A 15102-nucleotide genomic window follows, 5' to 3' on the forward strand; every position below is an offset into this window, starting at 1 on the left:
ACGCCAATAAATATTATTTCTGGAGAGTGAGCCTCCACGGCTGTAACGTTGATTAGTGTGCTGTTGTTGTCAGGTGCCGTCCAGTCAGCTCCCACTCACAGTGACCCCGTGTGCAACAGAGCGAAACCCCGCCCAGCCCCGGTCGGCCTTACAATCCTTGCTGCACCTGAGCCCATTACGACAGCCACTGTGTCAATGCATCAAGATGAGGGCCTTCCCCCTCTTCGTTGGCCCTCCACTTTACCAAGCATGACATCCTTCTCCAGCAAATGGTCTCTTCTGACCACATGACCAAAGTAGGTGAGATGAAGTCTGGCCATTCTCACTTCCAAGGAGCATTCCGGCTGCACTTCCTCCAGGACAGACCTGTGAGTTCTTCTGGCAGTCCATGGGACTTCCAGCATTCTTCGCCAACACCACAACTCAAAAGCATGAGCTCTTCTTTGGATTTGTAGGTTCTAGTAAATATTCTGGGAGCTCTGGTAGCGTAGCACCTAAGGCACTTGACTGCTAACTGGCAGTTCAAACCCACCAGCCACTCCTCGGAAGGAAAGTTGGACAATCTACTTCCGTAGTGATACCGCCTCGGAAACCCAAGGAGGGGTCTCTATGAGTTGAGTCCGACTCGACCGCACATAAGAACAACAACAGTAAATATTAAAACTGACCTAGCTAAATGGTCTTATGTTATGATTAACTGAAACCAAACCTGTTGCCACTGAGTTGATTCCAACTCACAGCGCCCCTGGAGGACAGAGGAGAACAGCCCTAAAGGGTTTCCAAGGGCCTCAATCTTTATGGAAGCCGAGTACCTCAATCTTGCTTCCACAGAGCAGCTGGTGGTTTCAAAGCACCGGCCTTTTGGTCAGCAGCTGCACGTTTTAGCCACCGCGCCACCAGAGCTCCTTGGTGGGTGGGCAGGGAGGTTATATTTCCACAGATCTTTTAATTTACCCTATTATCCTCGATGATGGGAGCTCTGGTAGCATAGTGGCTAAGACACTTGACTGCTAACCAGAAAGCTGACGGTTCAAACCCACCAGCCACTCCCCGGAAGGAAGGTTGGGCAATCTACTTCCGTAGTGATACTGCCTTGGAAACCCAAGGAGGGGTCTCTATGAGTCAGGGCCGACTCAACGGCACATAACAACAACAACAACAACATTATCCTCGATGAGGCCCTTTGGAGTCTCTAGGTGATTCAAGTGTTAAGTGTTTCCCTCCAGTGAAACATTGGCCGTCGAAATCCACCCAGAGCCCCTTGGAAGAAAGACCTATGATCTCCTTTCAAAAAACCAGCCAGAGAAAGCCCTCTTTCTACTATTTCATCTCCAGTGGAAGCCATAGTTCCGCTCTGAAACATGTGGAGTCCCCACGAGTCAGAATCGATTCAATAGCAGGTGTGCTTTGGTATTTTATTACCCTGCACATCAGCTGCTCCGAATCTGGCAACCAGAGTCTAAGCTACCCCTGGGCAGGGACTGTGTGACTTATCTCTGCCCCCCGTCCCTACAGGAACTGAGAAGGTCCAGCTGCTAAAATACAGCATCTCTCCCCAACCTGCCTGTGATAGTTGGAGCTGTGTGTCAACTTGGCTGGGCCCCAGTTCTGTGTGGGTGTTCCCATGATGGGATTGGATGACTGTGTTCTGAGTGGCCAATCTGCTCAAGGGGAGTTTCTCTAGGGATGTGGCCTGCTTCCAGGATATCCAGGGACATCCTGGGAAGAGAGACACTCTTCTGTGGATCGGGATTCTGTTGTGCTGCCTACATCTGTCCGTGAGTGAGCAGTCCACCGTTCGGCCTGGAGATCTTGGATTCATCATTCGTTGGAGTCAACAGCTGGTGTACTGCCTGCCAGCTTTGAGCTTCTTGGCCCCTGCAGTTGCAGGAGCCGGGAAAAGCCTCCAGCTTGACATTTGATCCAGGGACTTTGGCCTTGCCGGCTTCTATACTTGTGTGAGCCATTTTCCTAAAATAAATTTCTCTCTCTCTCTCTTTCTGTCTGTCTATCTATATCTATATCTATATCTATATCTATATCTATAGCTATATATAAGCTTTGCTGGTTTCTGTTTCTCTAGGGAACCCAGTCTAATACACTGCCCACCACACTCACACGTATTTCTCCTCTCCCAGCCCCTCAGAGATTCACACGTTAGTAGTTTCATATCATTTTTATTAGATTCCCCAAAAATCGTTCTACTGCACATTCCATTTCACTAACATCCCCTTGGTGGGTGAGTCTTGGATTGTCTCCACTCTGCCCTACAAGGCCACATTCTTCTTCCTCCCACTGTAGGACCCAGGAGTCAGGGTCCCTCCACCCTGAGAACAGGACCGAGCTCCATCATCCCCCCGGGAACCAGGAATCCAGGACCCTAGACCCTCCCTCTCCTTGTCAGTGACCTCTTAACTTGCAGGTGAAGTTGGGGGTATATTTGGGCTCAGCGGGGAGTGGACATGCGTTGGCATTCGTGCATTCGGTACGCACACATGTAGAAAGTCCCTGTGTGAGAAGAGATCCCAGTTGATTCCTTGACCCCTGCTCCCACCCCAAGAGGTCCCTGCCACCACCCCTTCTCTCCCTTGGCGCCCAAAGGCCCTCACGGGCTCCTCTGTCCTGGAATCTGCCTTTGGACTCAGTGCTGTGGGACCTGTGTGGGAGACCCTATCATTTCATCCCCCGAAGTCCTGCCCTGTCTGCCCCAGACAGTGACCTTTCGTTTCCCTCCTGCCTCAGTACCTGCGAAGAAGGTCATGAGCAGGGCCACCCAGCCCAGGATGTAGGACCAGGAAAAGCGCCAGTCTCCGAAGCGGCGGCCGAGGAAGGTGACGGTGACTCCAGTGTAAATGGCCAAGGCCAACAGAATGAAAAGGGCTGGGGAGAGAGAGACGGGAGTAAGGATGGTGGGGTTGGAGGTAGGTAGAGGGTTGGAGATGGGAAAAAGGATGGGATGAGATTGGGTAAAGGGGTCAGGGCAAGATTAGAGCTGAGGATGGGGTTGGAGCTGAAAGTGGGAGTAACTGATGAGTAGGGAACAGGGTTGAGGTGGGGATGGGTTCGGCTGGAGTTAGATATAGGCATGGTGTTGGCGGCGGATTGGGACTGGAGTGGGGTGGAGGTGGGAGTGAGAATGAGTAGGGATGAGAGAGGGTGAGGATGGGGATAGGGCTGGAGTTGGAGGTGGAGTGGAGGGAATTGGAGATGGTGGAATGGGATTGAGAAAAAGTGTGAAGTAACACACTGGATGGGAGCTCTGGTAGCATAGTGGCTAAGACACTTGCCTGCTAACCAGGCGGCTGGCGGTTCAAACCCACCAGCCACTCCTCTCGGAAAGAAGGTTGGGCAATCTACTTCCGTAGTGATACTGTCTCAGAAACCCAAGGAGGGGTCACTATGAGTCGGGTTTGACTCGACGGAACATAACAACAACAACAACACACTGAATACATGGGGATATGGTTAGAGGTGAGGATGGGGGTGGAGTTGACATCAGGAGTAACAGGGAGTGGGCAATGGAGTTGGCGAGGGATGTTGTAGGGTTGGAGTTGGTCATCAACGGGACGTTGTAGTTGGTGTGGGGCTGGAATTAGGGCGGCGGTGGAGTGGAAAGTGGGAGTGAAGAGGAATGGGAGGTGCAAGTGGGTTGGGGGAGGTGATTTATTGTGGGTTAGAGATGGGCAGGGAGTTGGGAGTGGGGACAGGGAAAAGGTTAGGGTTAGGGTGGACCCACTCACTGGAGGTGAAAAACATGATGCCCGCGGAGAAGGGCCGGGACAGGCGGGTGAAGGCGGGCTGCTGAGCGAAGGCCAGAATGCCCAAGATGATGCCGGAGGTGGCGCACAGGACGGACAGGATCATGAAGGCCCGGGTGGCGTTCCAGTACGCTGCGGGAACACACAGGACCACCCCGCGTCTCCCCTGTCCTCAGGGGCGAACGCTGCTACTTCTGGGGTGAGAACACCTGTCCCCCCTGTACAGCCCTGACCCGGCTCCTCCCTCACCTCACCTGGAAAACTCCTACTCATCCTCCAAAGCCCACTCCTAAGTCCCTCCTCTAGGAAGCATGCCTTCACTCCTCACCTCCTCTGGAGAGTCACTCTCTTTGTCTATCTCTCCCTGCAACTGAAAGGTTGGCAGTTCAAACCCACCCAGGAGCTCCGTGGGAGAAAGATCTAGGAATCTGCTCCAGAAAAAGATGGCGGCCTAGGAGACCCTATGAGGTAGTTCTACTCTCTCACGTGAATTGCTATGAGTCAAAATTCGACTCAATTGGGCCTGACAAAAACCTTTCAACCTGAAGACATCTCTAATACTCCCAGCACATGTGTGGTTTACACACAGACCTCAGGAGATGTTTGTGGTTGAATGGATGAATGGATAGATGAATGGATGAATGAATGGATGGATGGATGGATGGAGATTGTCCACATCCTCCTGCCAAACACTGATCTCCCACATTGCCCGTTTTCATGTCTTTCCTACCACTTGCCCAGATCTGAAAACGTCCTAGTTATTTAGTTTTAACTTGTTTCTGTCTGTTGTATCCCACTATTAGTCGGTCCCCTTCACTGATGTACCCGCAGCACCTATTATCTGGTTCACAACCCAAACCAAACCCACTGCCATCACGTCCGTTCCAACTCATAGCAACCCCCATTGGGTTCTCCAAGGCTGTCAGTCTTCAGGGAAGTAGATTGCCTCATCTTCCTCCCATGAAGCAGCAAGTGGGTTTGAACTGCCAGCCTTCTGGTTAGCAAACCAATGCCTTACCCCCTGCTCCACCAGAGCTGCTCCTCAGATACCTAACAGGTGCTCGGTGAACTAGCGCTATTGGTACAATGCGCTAGTTCAATTGAGGATTGAGCTCAAGGGACCTTTCTTCTCTGTGTGGAGTTCAGTGCTGGCCCCTTGGGAGGTGCCCTGGGAACAGCAGCATCATCAGCTCCTCTTCCATTAGGAAGGCCTGGTGGTGCAGGGTTAAAGCCCTCAGCTGCAATCCAAAAGGTGATTGTTCAAACCCACCAGCCGCTCTGTGGGAGAAAGATGAGGCAGCCTGTTAAAGATTGACAGCCTTGGAGACCCTGTGGTGCAGTTCCACTCTGTCCTCTAGGGGCACTGTGAGTCAGAATCGACTCCACGGCAGTGGGTGTGGTTTGGGCTTTGCTTCTGTGAAGATTTAACAGGCTTGGAAACCCTGCGGTGCAGTTCCACTCTGTCCTCTAGGGGCGCTGTGAGTCAGAATCGACTCCACGGCAGTGGGTGTGGTTTGGGCTTTGCTTCTGTGAAGATTTAACAGGCTTGGAAACCCTGCGGTGCAGTTCCACTCTGTCCTCTAGGGGCGCTGTGGGTCAGAATGGACTCAACAGTAATGGGTTTGGTCTTGGGTTTCTCATCTTCCTTTTAGCAGCTACCAACTATGTGCCATGCACATAGTTGCTATTCATTCCTTCCAAGAGCCCTACTGTGTAAGTACTATTTTTATGCTCATTTTCCACATGAGAAAACTGAGGCTCAAAAAGATGAAGTGACATGCCCAAGGTCCCATAGTAAGCAATAGGACTGGGAGAGAATGGGGTTTGAAGCCCGAGCTCCAAAGCCCACGCTCTTAACCACTTAGCTGTCCTGTTTCTTGGAGCACCCAGGATGACTATACACCTTGCACAGAACTTGGACCTTGCCCTGGAAAAAGTCAAAGTCTTGCATCTTTGCAAAATGTGGTCTTTTGACTTGGGTGAGCCTTCGGGTGTGAAATTTCCTGGCTATTTCTCCATGGATGTCTGGGCGGTTGGAAGTCTGGAGAACCTACTGGCTGTACGCAATAGCCTGTTTGTTCCTACAGTTGTGCTGATGCAAGAATGGAATCCCCAAAGGCCCAGGAGGTTGCAGATACAGGCAGTTGCAGATACAGGGAGGAGCTCTGGCTGGGGGGAGGCAGCAGGCTGAGGCGGGGGCGGCAGGAACCTGCATGTGTGGGTCTCACGTGCCAGCGTCACCGCATGACTGCCTCCCGGCCCCATCTTTAGAGAACACCTTCCCTGTGCAGATGTCTCCTTAATGGCTGATACACCCTATTTGAAGGGGACAATCACTGCTCACATCCAGCTAACCATGGTCAGGTGGGACAGTTGTCATGGGCAGTGTTATGCATTTAATTGTATCCTAAAGACATGTTGACTATTGAATAGACCGTAGACTGCTAGAAGAAAGGACAAACCTTTCTTGGAAGAGCTAGCCAGCATGCTCCTTGGAAGTGAGGGTAGTGAGACATTGTCTCTCGTACTTTGGGCATGTTATCAGGGGGGACTGGTCCCTGGAGAAGGACATCGTGCTCGGTAGAGGGTCATGGAAAAAGAGGAAGACTCTTAATGAGATGGACTGACACAGTGGCTGCAACAACGGGCTCAAACAAAGCAGCAAATGGGAGAATGGTGCAGGGTGGGGCAGTGTTTGTTCTGTGGTGCCTGGGGTCTCTGTGAGTGGGAGCAGACCAACAAGCTGTGTCGAAGTCTTACCTCTGTACCTGTGAATGTGATCTTGTTTGGGAAAATAGGATTTTTTTTTTTTTTTTGGTTAGAGTGCATGGATGTGAACAGAAAGAGCCCATAAGCCAGTCCACAGGAGAAAGATGTGGCAGTCGGCTTCCATAAAGACTCCAAAAGAAACCCAAACTCACTGCTGTCGAGTCAATTCGACTCATAGCGACCCCTCCCTGGGCTTCCGAGGTGGTATCTCTAAAGAAGCAGATTGCACAATCATCCTTCCGAGGAAGATTACAGCCTTATAAAGATTGACAGCCTTGGAGACCCTGTGGTGCAGTTCCACTCTGGCCTCTAGGGGCGCTGTGGGTCAGAATGGACTCCACTGCAATTGGTTTTGGTTTTTGGTTATTCTTTCTTCACACGCAAACACATACCCACCCCGCCACACACCTTGGTAGCTAACACAGTTCTGACACATAGGAAATACGTAGAAATTGCTATTCTTACAACCTCAGCCCCCAGCTGCTCTGCCTGACACCTACTAAAAAAAGAAAAGACAAAGCAGCTGCCCTGGAGTCTGACTCATCACAACCCCACATATGTCAGGGTAGAGCCGGGCTCCACAGGGTTTTCAAGGCCGTGACCTTCTGGAAGTAGATCTTCTGAGGCGCCTCTGGGTGGATGCAAACTCCCAACCTTTTGGTTAGCAGCCCAGTGCTTAGCCATTTTCATCACTCAGGGCAGCCCTTGACACCTAGTAGGTGCCCAAGAAATGCCACTTCTCTCTATTTAACCCCTAAAGCCACTGCTATAAAGTCCATTCCAACTCACAGTGCTCCTAGAGGACGAAGTGGAACTGTCCCACAGGGTCTACAAGGCTGTCAATATTTATGGAAGCAAAGCCCAAACCACACCCATTGCTGTGGAGTTGATTCTGACTCACAGCGCCCCTAGAGAACAGAGTGGAACTGCCCACAGGGTCTCCAAGGTTGTCAATCTTCACAGAAGCAGAGCCCAAACCACACCCACTGCCATGTAGTTGATTCTGACTCACAGCGCCCCTAGAGGACAGAGTGGAAATGCACTACTGGGTCTCCAAGGTTGTCAATGTTTATAGAAGATAACTGCCTCATCTTCTCTCCCCCCAGGAGCAGTTGGTGAGTTCCAACCACTGACCTTTCAGTTAGCAGTCAAATGTTTTAACCACTGCACCAGCAGGCCTCCCTTTTAACCCCTAACCCCCCTATAATTGCACTAGAAAATAGCACTGGAACCCCAGTTCTGCTCACTGCATGCTGAGTGACCTTGGGCTGGTCCACCTGAAGAGTGGGTGGGCTTCTGAGTGGCAGGTTCTGACCTAGGAGCCCAGGTATGCCCGAGACCCCGCCCTGGGGCCTCACCGATGCTCTCTGTCTGCAGGTAGCACTTGCTGCCCAGGCAATACCGCCACAAGCCCTGGTGGGCGAAGGACCCCGACAGCCGGTACTGCATCCAGTGGTCCGTCGCTGTGGCCACCACCAGGAGGATCGTCCCCACCCAGGCGCAGAAGAGGCCGCCACCCATGAAGCTGTACATGGTGACCTGCGGGGATGCGGAGAGAGGCATTGGGAGCTGGACCCCTGGGTTCTGGTGGAGGAAGGGGCCGGAGAAGGCTGGATGCTGAGAGACCGGGTCCTTGGGGTCCTGAATCCCTGCATCCTCGGGGAGGTGGGAGCTGGGGGCTTGGGCTCCTGTGCCCCTAGGAAAGGAAGGGGCTGACGATTGCAAATCCTGGGTCCTAGGAAAGAAGGTGACTGGGGTCTGGCAGCTGGCTTCTTGGCTCCTGGCGGAAGGACAGGGCTGGAAGCTGGGCCACCAGATTCCTGGGAGATGGAGCTGGGGGTCTGGGTCCTGGGTCCTGAGGGAAAACAGGGCTGAGGGTCTGGTACCCTAGGTCCCGGGGGAGGGGGTGATGGGGCTGGGGGTCTGGATTCCTGGGTCGTGGGGAAGGGCGAGGCTGGGGGTGGGGCACTCCCAGGTCCTGAAGGAGGAGGGGACTGCAGGTTCCATGCCTGGTTCTTACCTGAGCGGCAGAGCCTGCCCGGAGCCCTCTGCCTGCCGCAGCCCCTCCGTGCAGACTGAGCCGAGCCAGGTCTCTCCTCACCGGCCTCTCGTCTCCCACTGAGTCCCCCAAATCCCTTAAGCCGCCCCAGACAATGGTCCCACAGCATAGAAGCTTCCAGCAGGCAGAAATGCAGTGGTGGCAAAGATACCAAATGGAATTCGCTGAAGTAGGGACCCAGCCCCTGGCCCTACGGGCCTCTCTGTGTGACCCTCCCACCACCCTACCGCCCTTTCACAAGCCTTGCTCATAGCACCCATGAGGTTAGCCTGAGCTGTGCGCACACCATACACATAAATGCACACACACACAGGATATGGGGACAGTCATCCATTTATTTATTGTTTAACCAGAGCTCCCTATCTTAAGGGGCGGGAAACAGGGTGGGGAAATGAAGGTGACCCTATCTACTCCGCCAACAGGGTTCTTTGTGGAGTGGAGCCCTGGGGAATGTCACAGGTGGGGGTGGGGTGAGAACGAGGTTGAAGTCGGAGCGTGAGCTGTGGCTGGGGTTCGGGACAGGACTGAGTTGGGGGCTGGCGGTTAGGACGCAGTGAGAGATGAAGACGGGGTTGGCCTCAGGTAGGGGGTGAGGGTAACAAAGTTGGAAATGAGGGTGGGTTGGGGCCTAGGAATTGGGTTGGAGATGGACTGGGGATGGGAGGGGGGTTGGAGAGGTAGGTGGGCATGGGGCTGGAGGTGAGGTTGGGGGTGATGTTGGGGCTGAGGATGAGGTTGGAGCCACAGTTACAGTGGGGGATGGGAGGGGGCTGAGGCCGTGAAGAGGACAGCGTGGGTTTGGGTACGAGGCTCAGGGAGGGATGTTGTCTGGCTTGGGATCCTAAGTCAGGTCCAGGTGACTCAGAACCCACTCTTGAGGCTACAGGTATTCTGGGGGTGGGGTGGGAGTAGACGATTTCCAGGGGTATCTCCGAGGGGACTAGATGGCCAGGAGAGGCCCTCCCGGGGGCGGGAGTGTGGGACCCCCCAGCTCTTAGTATTCAGACTCCCAGTCCTCAGCACCAGGAGGCGCGCCCAGGGCTGCTTCCCGACCTCGGACTTCCTTTCTCCCGTCCTGAGCAGGTGACGGCAGTGGTGGTGCTGGTGGTGCTGGTGGTGACGTCATCAGTGGGGCCTTAGGGCCGGCCTCAGAGCCCCTCGCCCAGCCCCTCTTGGGCTGCCCGGCTCTTCCACATCCCCACTGCCGCTGGCCCCGGCCCTGGCCCGGCCTGTGCTGGACTTGGCACCCCCCACGCCTCCAGGATGGCCTCTTGGCTGGCCCAGGCTGGGTGCAGCAGGCCTCGGGAGAGCAGGGGCAAGAGGGCAGGGACTGTTGAAGGCTGTAGGCCCCCAGCAGGGCGCTGTGCAGGAGGTAGGAGAGGGCGTCCAGCCGGATGGGGACAGTGACAGAGGCAAGGCTCTCGGGGAGCCCCAGGTGGGCTGGATCTGGGGTGCCCAGGAACGAGGGTAGCAGGGTTGGGAAGGGCGCTGGGGGGCTCCTCTCAGTCCCAGGTGATGTTGGGGGCAGGCTGTTCCTAGAAAAAGAAGATAGTAAGAGGACAGGTTGTGGGGGGTCTCCCCATGTCTGTATTTTTCCCTGGGCTGCCTCAATGCTTTTGTCTCTTCCGGGAGCACATCTCTCTCCAACATGACTTCTGTGTCCACCTCGAACTCTCCTGCCCCCGCCCCGGACTTCTGTTTGTTTCTCTTTCTTTTTCTATGTCTTATTTTTGTTGCTGTTGACGTTGTACACACCCCAATCCAGCAGTTTCCACATGTACAACTCAGTGACACCAGGGACATTGTTTGAGCTGTGCAGCCACCCTCACCCTGTTCACATCAACTCCCTGCCCCCTACGGTTCCCCTCTAACCTTTCAAGTTGCTGTTGTCCATTTGATCTCACAGAGCGTGATCTTAGAACAGCGCAATGCTCAAGACAGGCGTTCTGTACTAGTGAAGCTAAACTACTCTCTGGTTTGGAAGACTTCAGGGGATCTTTTTGGTTTCAGGTTTAAAGATTATCACAGGATAATAGTTTCAGGGGGTTCATCCAGCCCTCAGTGGCTCCAGAAAAATCTGGAGCCTATGAAGATGTGAAATTCTGCTCTGCATTTTCCCCCCTTTTGATCATGATTTGTCTCTAGAATCTTTGATCAAAATGTTCAGAAGTCATAGCTGGGAACCGTCCAGTTCATGGTCAAGGAGGCAGTTGTTCATGCAGACAATGAGCCACACACTCCATATCCTCCTCCTTTCCCTATTTTCCTTTTCCACAGAGAGGCAGACACCGCTGTCGTGATTTCGGTATCAGAAAGGAATCTGCTCAGGTTCTAGGCTGCCTCACTTACCGTGTGACTGGAAACAGCATTCTCCCACCCTGAACCTTACTTTTTTATATTCATACATGGCTTTAGGTAGGCTCAAACATGCAGCTGTGCTAAGAGGCACTGTCTGGTCAGCACTTAATACACGTGGACAACTGCTATTGTTTCTCCAGTCCTATGGATGTTCCTGGGTGTTCCTGGGCACTAGACAGTTATCACCCGTGGCTGCCAACCCACGTCCACCCAAAGGTGCCTCGGAGTCAAGGCCTGGCAATCTAGTTCCAAACAATCAGCCACTGAAAACCCTGCGAAGCACAGTTGTGCTCTGACACCACGGGACCGTCAGGGGTTGGGACCCACCCGAGGGCAGCTGACCACGTGCCTGGCGTCTGCGCTACTCCTGGTTGACAAACCTTCTCAGTGTCAGCGAACCAACGTGTTTCTAGCTCGACCCCCGTCTCTGTCAATCTAGCTCCTCTCTGCTGAGCTAGATCCTGAGGTCCTCAAGGACTCCGTCTCCCCTCAATCTCTCTCTGGGTCTGTACCCCTCTGCCTGGGTCTCCCTCGCCCTCCTTCTCGGGGTCTCTGTCGCCCTCTCTCTGGGGCTCTGCCCCTCTCCAGGGAATTCGTTCTCTCGCTCACCCCTCGGGCTCAGCCCCATCCTTCTGCTCTTCCATCGTCTCGGGAGGCGTCCGCAGTCTCTTCTGGGACCTTCTAATCTCCGCAGGGCCCAGGACCGGGAGGGTTCGCGAAGAAAGTGGGCGGGACTTGGGCGCGACTCAGGAACAGGCGTGGCTTGGCCAGCGAGCGTGCAGGGCCTCCCGCAGAGTTGGGGGGCGGGGACCCCAGCCGTGGCCTGAGACCCTGGGATCCTGGACACAGCCCCCTCCTCCCTCAGACCCGGGAGCCCCACCCCGGGACCCCTCTTCCTTTTTTTTTTTTTTTCCAAATACATTTAATTGAAATATAATTTATATGCAGTGAAATAGACAAAACTCAGGTGACCCGGGTCGATGCATTTTTTTTTTTTTGGCAGTGTTCCCCCCCCTGCCCCCCCCCCCCCGCGTCTTGTTCTGTCTTTATTCCTGGTCGCGCCCTCAGTAGGGGCTGATAGTGTTCATCTCCAAAGCTTGCTTCTTGAGGGTTAAACAGACATTTCAGCTGGGACGTCGGGACATTTGGACACCCCCTAGGACCGAGGGGATAGCAGCTGGGCTGGGAGTTTTAGGGGCTGGACTTTCTCGTGCCCTTAGGCCCTTCTAGCCGCTTGCCTCAGTTTCCCTATTTGAGAATTTGGGCAAATATTGCACGCCTTCTAGATTCTTGGGGGTTTAAAGGATGTCCAGTATGACGTAGGAGGCACAAAAAGCCGGACCCCAGGTACTCTCAGTAAACCAGACCTATTTACGGTAAGTGGTACTTGAAGTGTTTTAATGACAGGGATCGTCATTCTTGTGTGCAGGTGGAGTCTATTCTGAGTCTTAATAGTCATTCTTTTGTTACTAAAATTTTTTTATTGGGATTGGGTGAGTTTACAGAGCAAATGCATTCTCCGTACAGCAGTGCAGACACGTTTCGTTGCATAGCATCGACTGCAGTGCCCCACAGTGTAACAGCTCTGCGCCCACTTCCTCCGTGTTCCCACCATCGATCCATTGAGCGCTCCAAGGAGTGTATCTACCTGATGGAAATATTCACTCCCTGTGCCTGTCTGTTGCTTGGCTGGAAGCCACAGAAGTGAGTTCAGTTCCAGGCCTGAAGCGTAGCTAGGGGCCATAGTCTCAGGGGTTCCACCAGGCTCTATCAGACCAGCAAACCTGGTCTTTTTTTTTTTTTTTTTTTTTTTTAGATAATTTTGCGTTTTATTCCACCTTGTTCTCCCACTCTATCCAGGATCTCCTGCGCTGATCCCTTTCCCAGTGGTTGACAGTGGTAGCCGGTCTCATGGTCAGCTAGGCTGAGGATCGCATGGTCTGCCAGTCCCTTGGCTAACGGTCATTCTTATGTCCATTTCTTTAAGCTGTATTTGCTCTGTGCCCACCACGGACCTGGCTGGCCACTGAGGATCCAGCCATGGGCTCAATAGATGCACCCGTATGTTCATGAAACACTCATGCTTTGGGAGGGGTCCAGGCAATGCATTAACAGTAATAAAAGAAACCTGTTGCTGTTGTGGATTCAGACTCAAGGCGACGCCAGGTCTACAGAGTAGAAGTGCTACAGGGTTTCCCTACACTGGCTGCAACTATGGGCTCCCACACAGCAATGTGAATGGCACAGGACAGGGCAGTGTTTCCTTCTGTTGCATAGGGTTGTTAGGAGTCGAAACCCACTGGACGTGGGGTGGCCCAAACAGTCAGAAGCTGGACTGCTAGCTCGGGAGCTCTGGTAGCATAGTGGCTAAGACGCTTGCCTGCTAACCAGACGGCTGGCGGTTCAAACCCACCAGCCACTCCTCGGAAGGAAGGTTGGGCAATCCTACTTCCGTAGTGATACTGCCTCGGAAACCCAAGGAGGGGTCGCTATGAGTCGGGTTTGACTCGACGGCACATAACAACAACAACAACAACAAGCTCTAAGGTTGGCAGTTAGAACCACGCAGCGGTGCCCTGGGAGACAGGCCGGGCAGTTTGCTCCCAAAAGGTCACAGTCCTTAAAACCGTATGGAGCAGTCCTACACTCACGGGGTGGACACGTCAGAACCAACTCAGTAACAACTGCAATTTAAGTACTTTTAAGGGTGTGATCTTCAGCAAACTGCTTTCCGAGTCTCCATTTATTTCGCGAGACAGCGCTCACGGCTCAATTCCAGAGTAAGGGCTTGGTTCTAGTTTTGCTCTGTTATTGTTTTCCTCTTTCTGCGATCAGTGAGCGTCCAACCTCACTTGGAAACCAGGGACTAATCTAAGACTCCCCTCAATCCTCCGATACTAGGAGACAGGAGGCGGGATCTTGTGTCGCTAAGGAAGTGTCTTTAACCCAGCGTCCAAAATTGACAGGTAAATTTTGAAAGGTGGCCAATCAACTCCTATATTAAGGAAGCGAGGTTTCCGATTCGCCAGGGAACTCAGGCGGTGATACGTTCGTACGTGCCCACGCTCTGGCACGTAGCCCAGCTCTGATTGGCTGCGGAGTTCTCGCTGTCCGTCCCCTTTGCCGAGGGGCGGGGTCGCTTCCAAGTCCCGGCCTTGCAGCGTGCGGCCACAAGCTAAGACCCTCGCTCTTTGATTGGCTGCCTTTCTGAGCGCGAGCCTCCCCCTCGTTTTCTGATTGGCTAGAACCTTTCCGCCCCCTGATTGGCGCCTTCTTGCGCTTTAATGGTCGATGTGCGCTGGTTTTCAAAGGTGTCACGTTTCTGCGCCCGCTCAAGGTGGCACCGGTGTCTTTGTGGAGAGCTAGTCCGGACCCAGAGGAGCCGAGTGGAGCTTGAAGGGGCAAGGGAGGCCTGGGCTGAGATGGGCATCCCGTTCGTGGGCCTCGTTAGTCACCGGGAGCCTCATTGCCCCATACCCTCCGCGTTTTAAGACCTACCCTTCCCTGTCGCTATTCGCCGCAGGCCTTGGACCATCAAAGTTCCAGATTCGGCCTTCAGGGCCTCCGCAGCCTACAGGGGCTCAAGGATTCCATTAAGCTGTCTCCCTGCACCCCGTTTTCCTCCCTGCCGGGAGACCCTTGACCCCCAGCTTTGTCCTTTCATCCTTTCCCACGCTTTCAAGCCCTCCAACCGGGGGTCCCTTCTATGTACACGGGTGGGTCGTCCCTCTCACCGCCACTCCTACCCTTGTACCCCGCGCCTTTTTAGGTCCAGCGGGTCATCCTTGCCTTTCTCTTAGAGGCTCTCCCCACTTCAGGGGTTCCCACCTGTCTGTCCCCTTCCCAGCCCCTTCAAGGTGCAGGGATCACCTTAGATTTCACCAGGAGTTACACTTTCTCCTTGCCCTCGCCCAGGTCCCTTATTTGTAGTCCCCAATCCCTTGGGGGGGGGGCGGAGCTCTGGTAGCATAGTGCCTAAGGCACTTGACTGCTAACCAGAAGGCTGGCGGTTCAAACCCAGCCGCCACTCCTTGGAAGGAAGGTTGGGCAATCTACTTCCGTAGTGATGTTGTTGTTGTTGTTAAGTGCCGTCGAGTCGTTTCCGACTCATAGCGACCCCATGCACAGCAGAACGAAACACTGCCCGATCCCGCACCA

General features: G+C 53.8%; 2 protein-coding genes across 2 annotated transcripts; both read right to left on the reverse strand.

Moving 5' to 3' along the window:
* Positions 1-2446: 2446 nt before the first annotated feature.
* Positions 2447-8060, reverse strand: LOC103211611 (lens fiber membrane intrinsic protein). The gene is made up of 4 exons (XM_007957589.2): positions 7886-8060; positions 3741-3890; positions 2746-2880; positions 2447-2508 (listed from the first exon to the last, which is right to left on the reverse strand). The coding sequence occupies exons 1-4, from the start codon at positions 8058-8060 to the stop codon at positions 2447-2449; spliced, it is 522 nt and encodes a 173-aa protein (XP_007955780.1).
* Positions 8061-9580: 1520 nt separating this feature from the next.
* Positions 9581-11588, reverse strand: CUNH19orf84 (chromosome unknown C19orf84 homolog). The gene is made up of 2 exons (XM_007957590.1): positions 11554-11588; positions 9581-10121 (listed from the first exon to the last, which is right to left on the reverse strand). Exons 1-2 carry the CDS (start codon positions 11586-11588, stop codon positions 9581-9583), a joined length of 576 nt encoding a protein of 191 aa, XP_007955781.1.
* Positions 11589-15102: the final 3514 nt, after the last annotated feature.

Source organism: Orycteropus afer, unplaced genomic scaffold (genome assembly GCF_000298275.1).
Source record: "Orycteropus afer afer isolate SDZICR_OR568_19922 unplaced genomic scaffold, OryAfe1.0 scaffold00765, whole genome shotgun sequence".
NCBI classification, from domain to species: Eukaryota; Metazoa; Chordata; class Mammalia; order Tubulidentata; family Orycteropodidae; genus Orycteropus; species Orycteropus afer.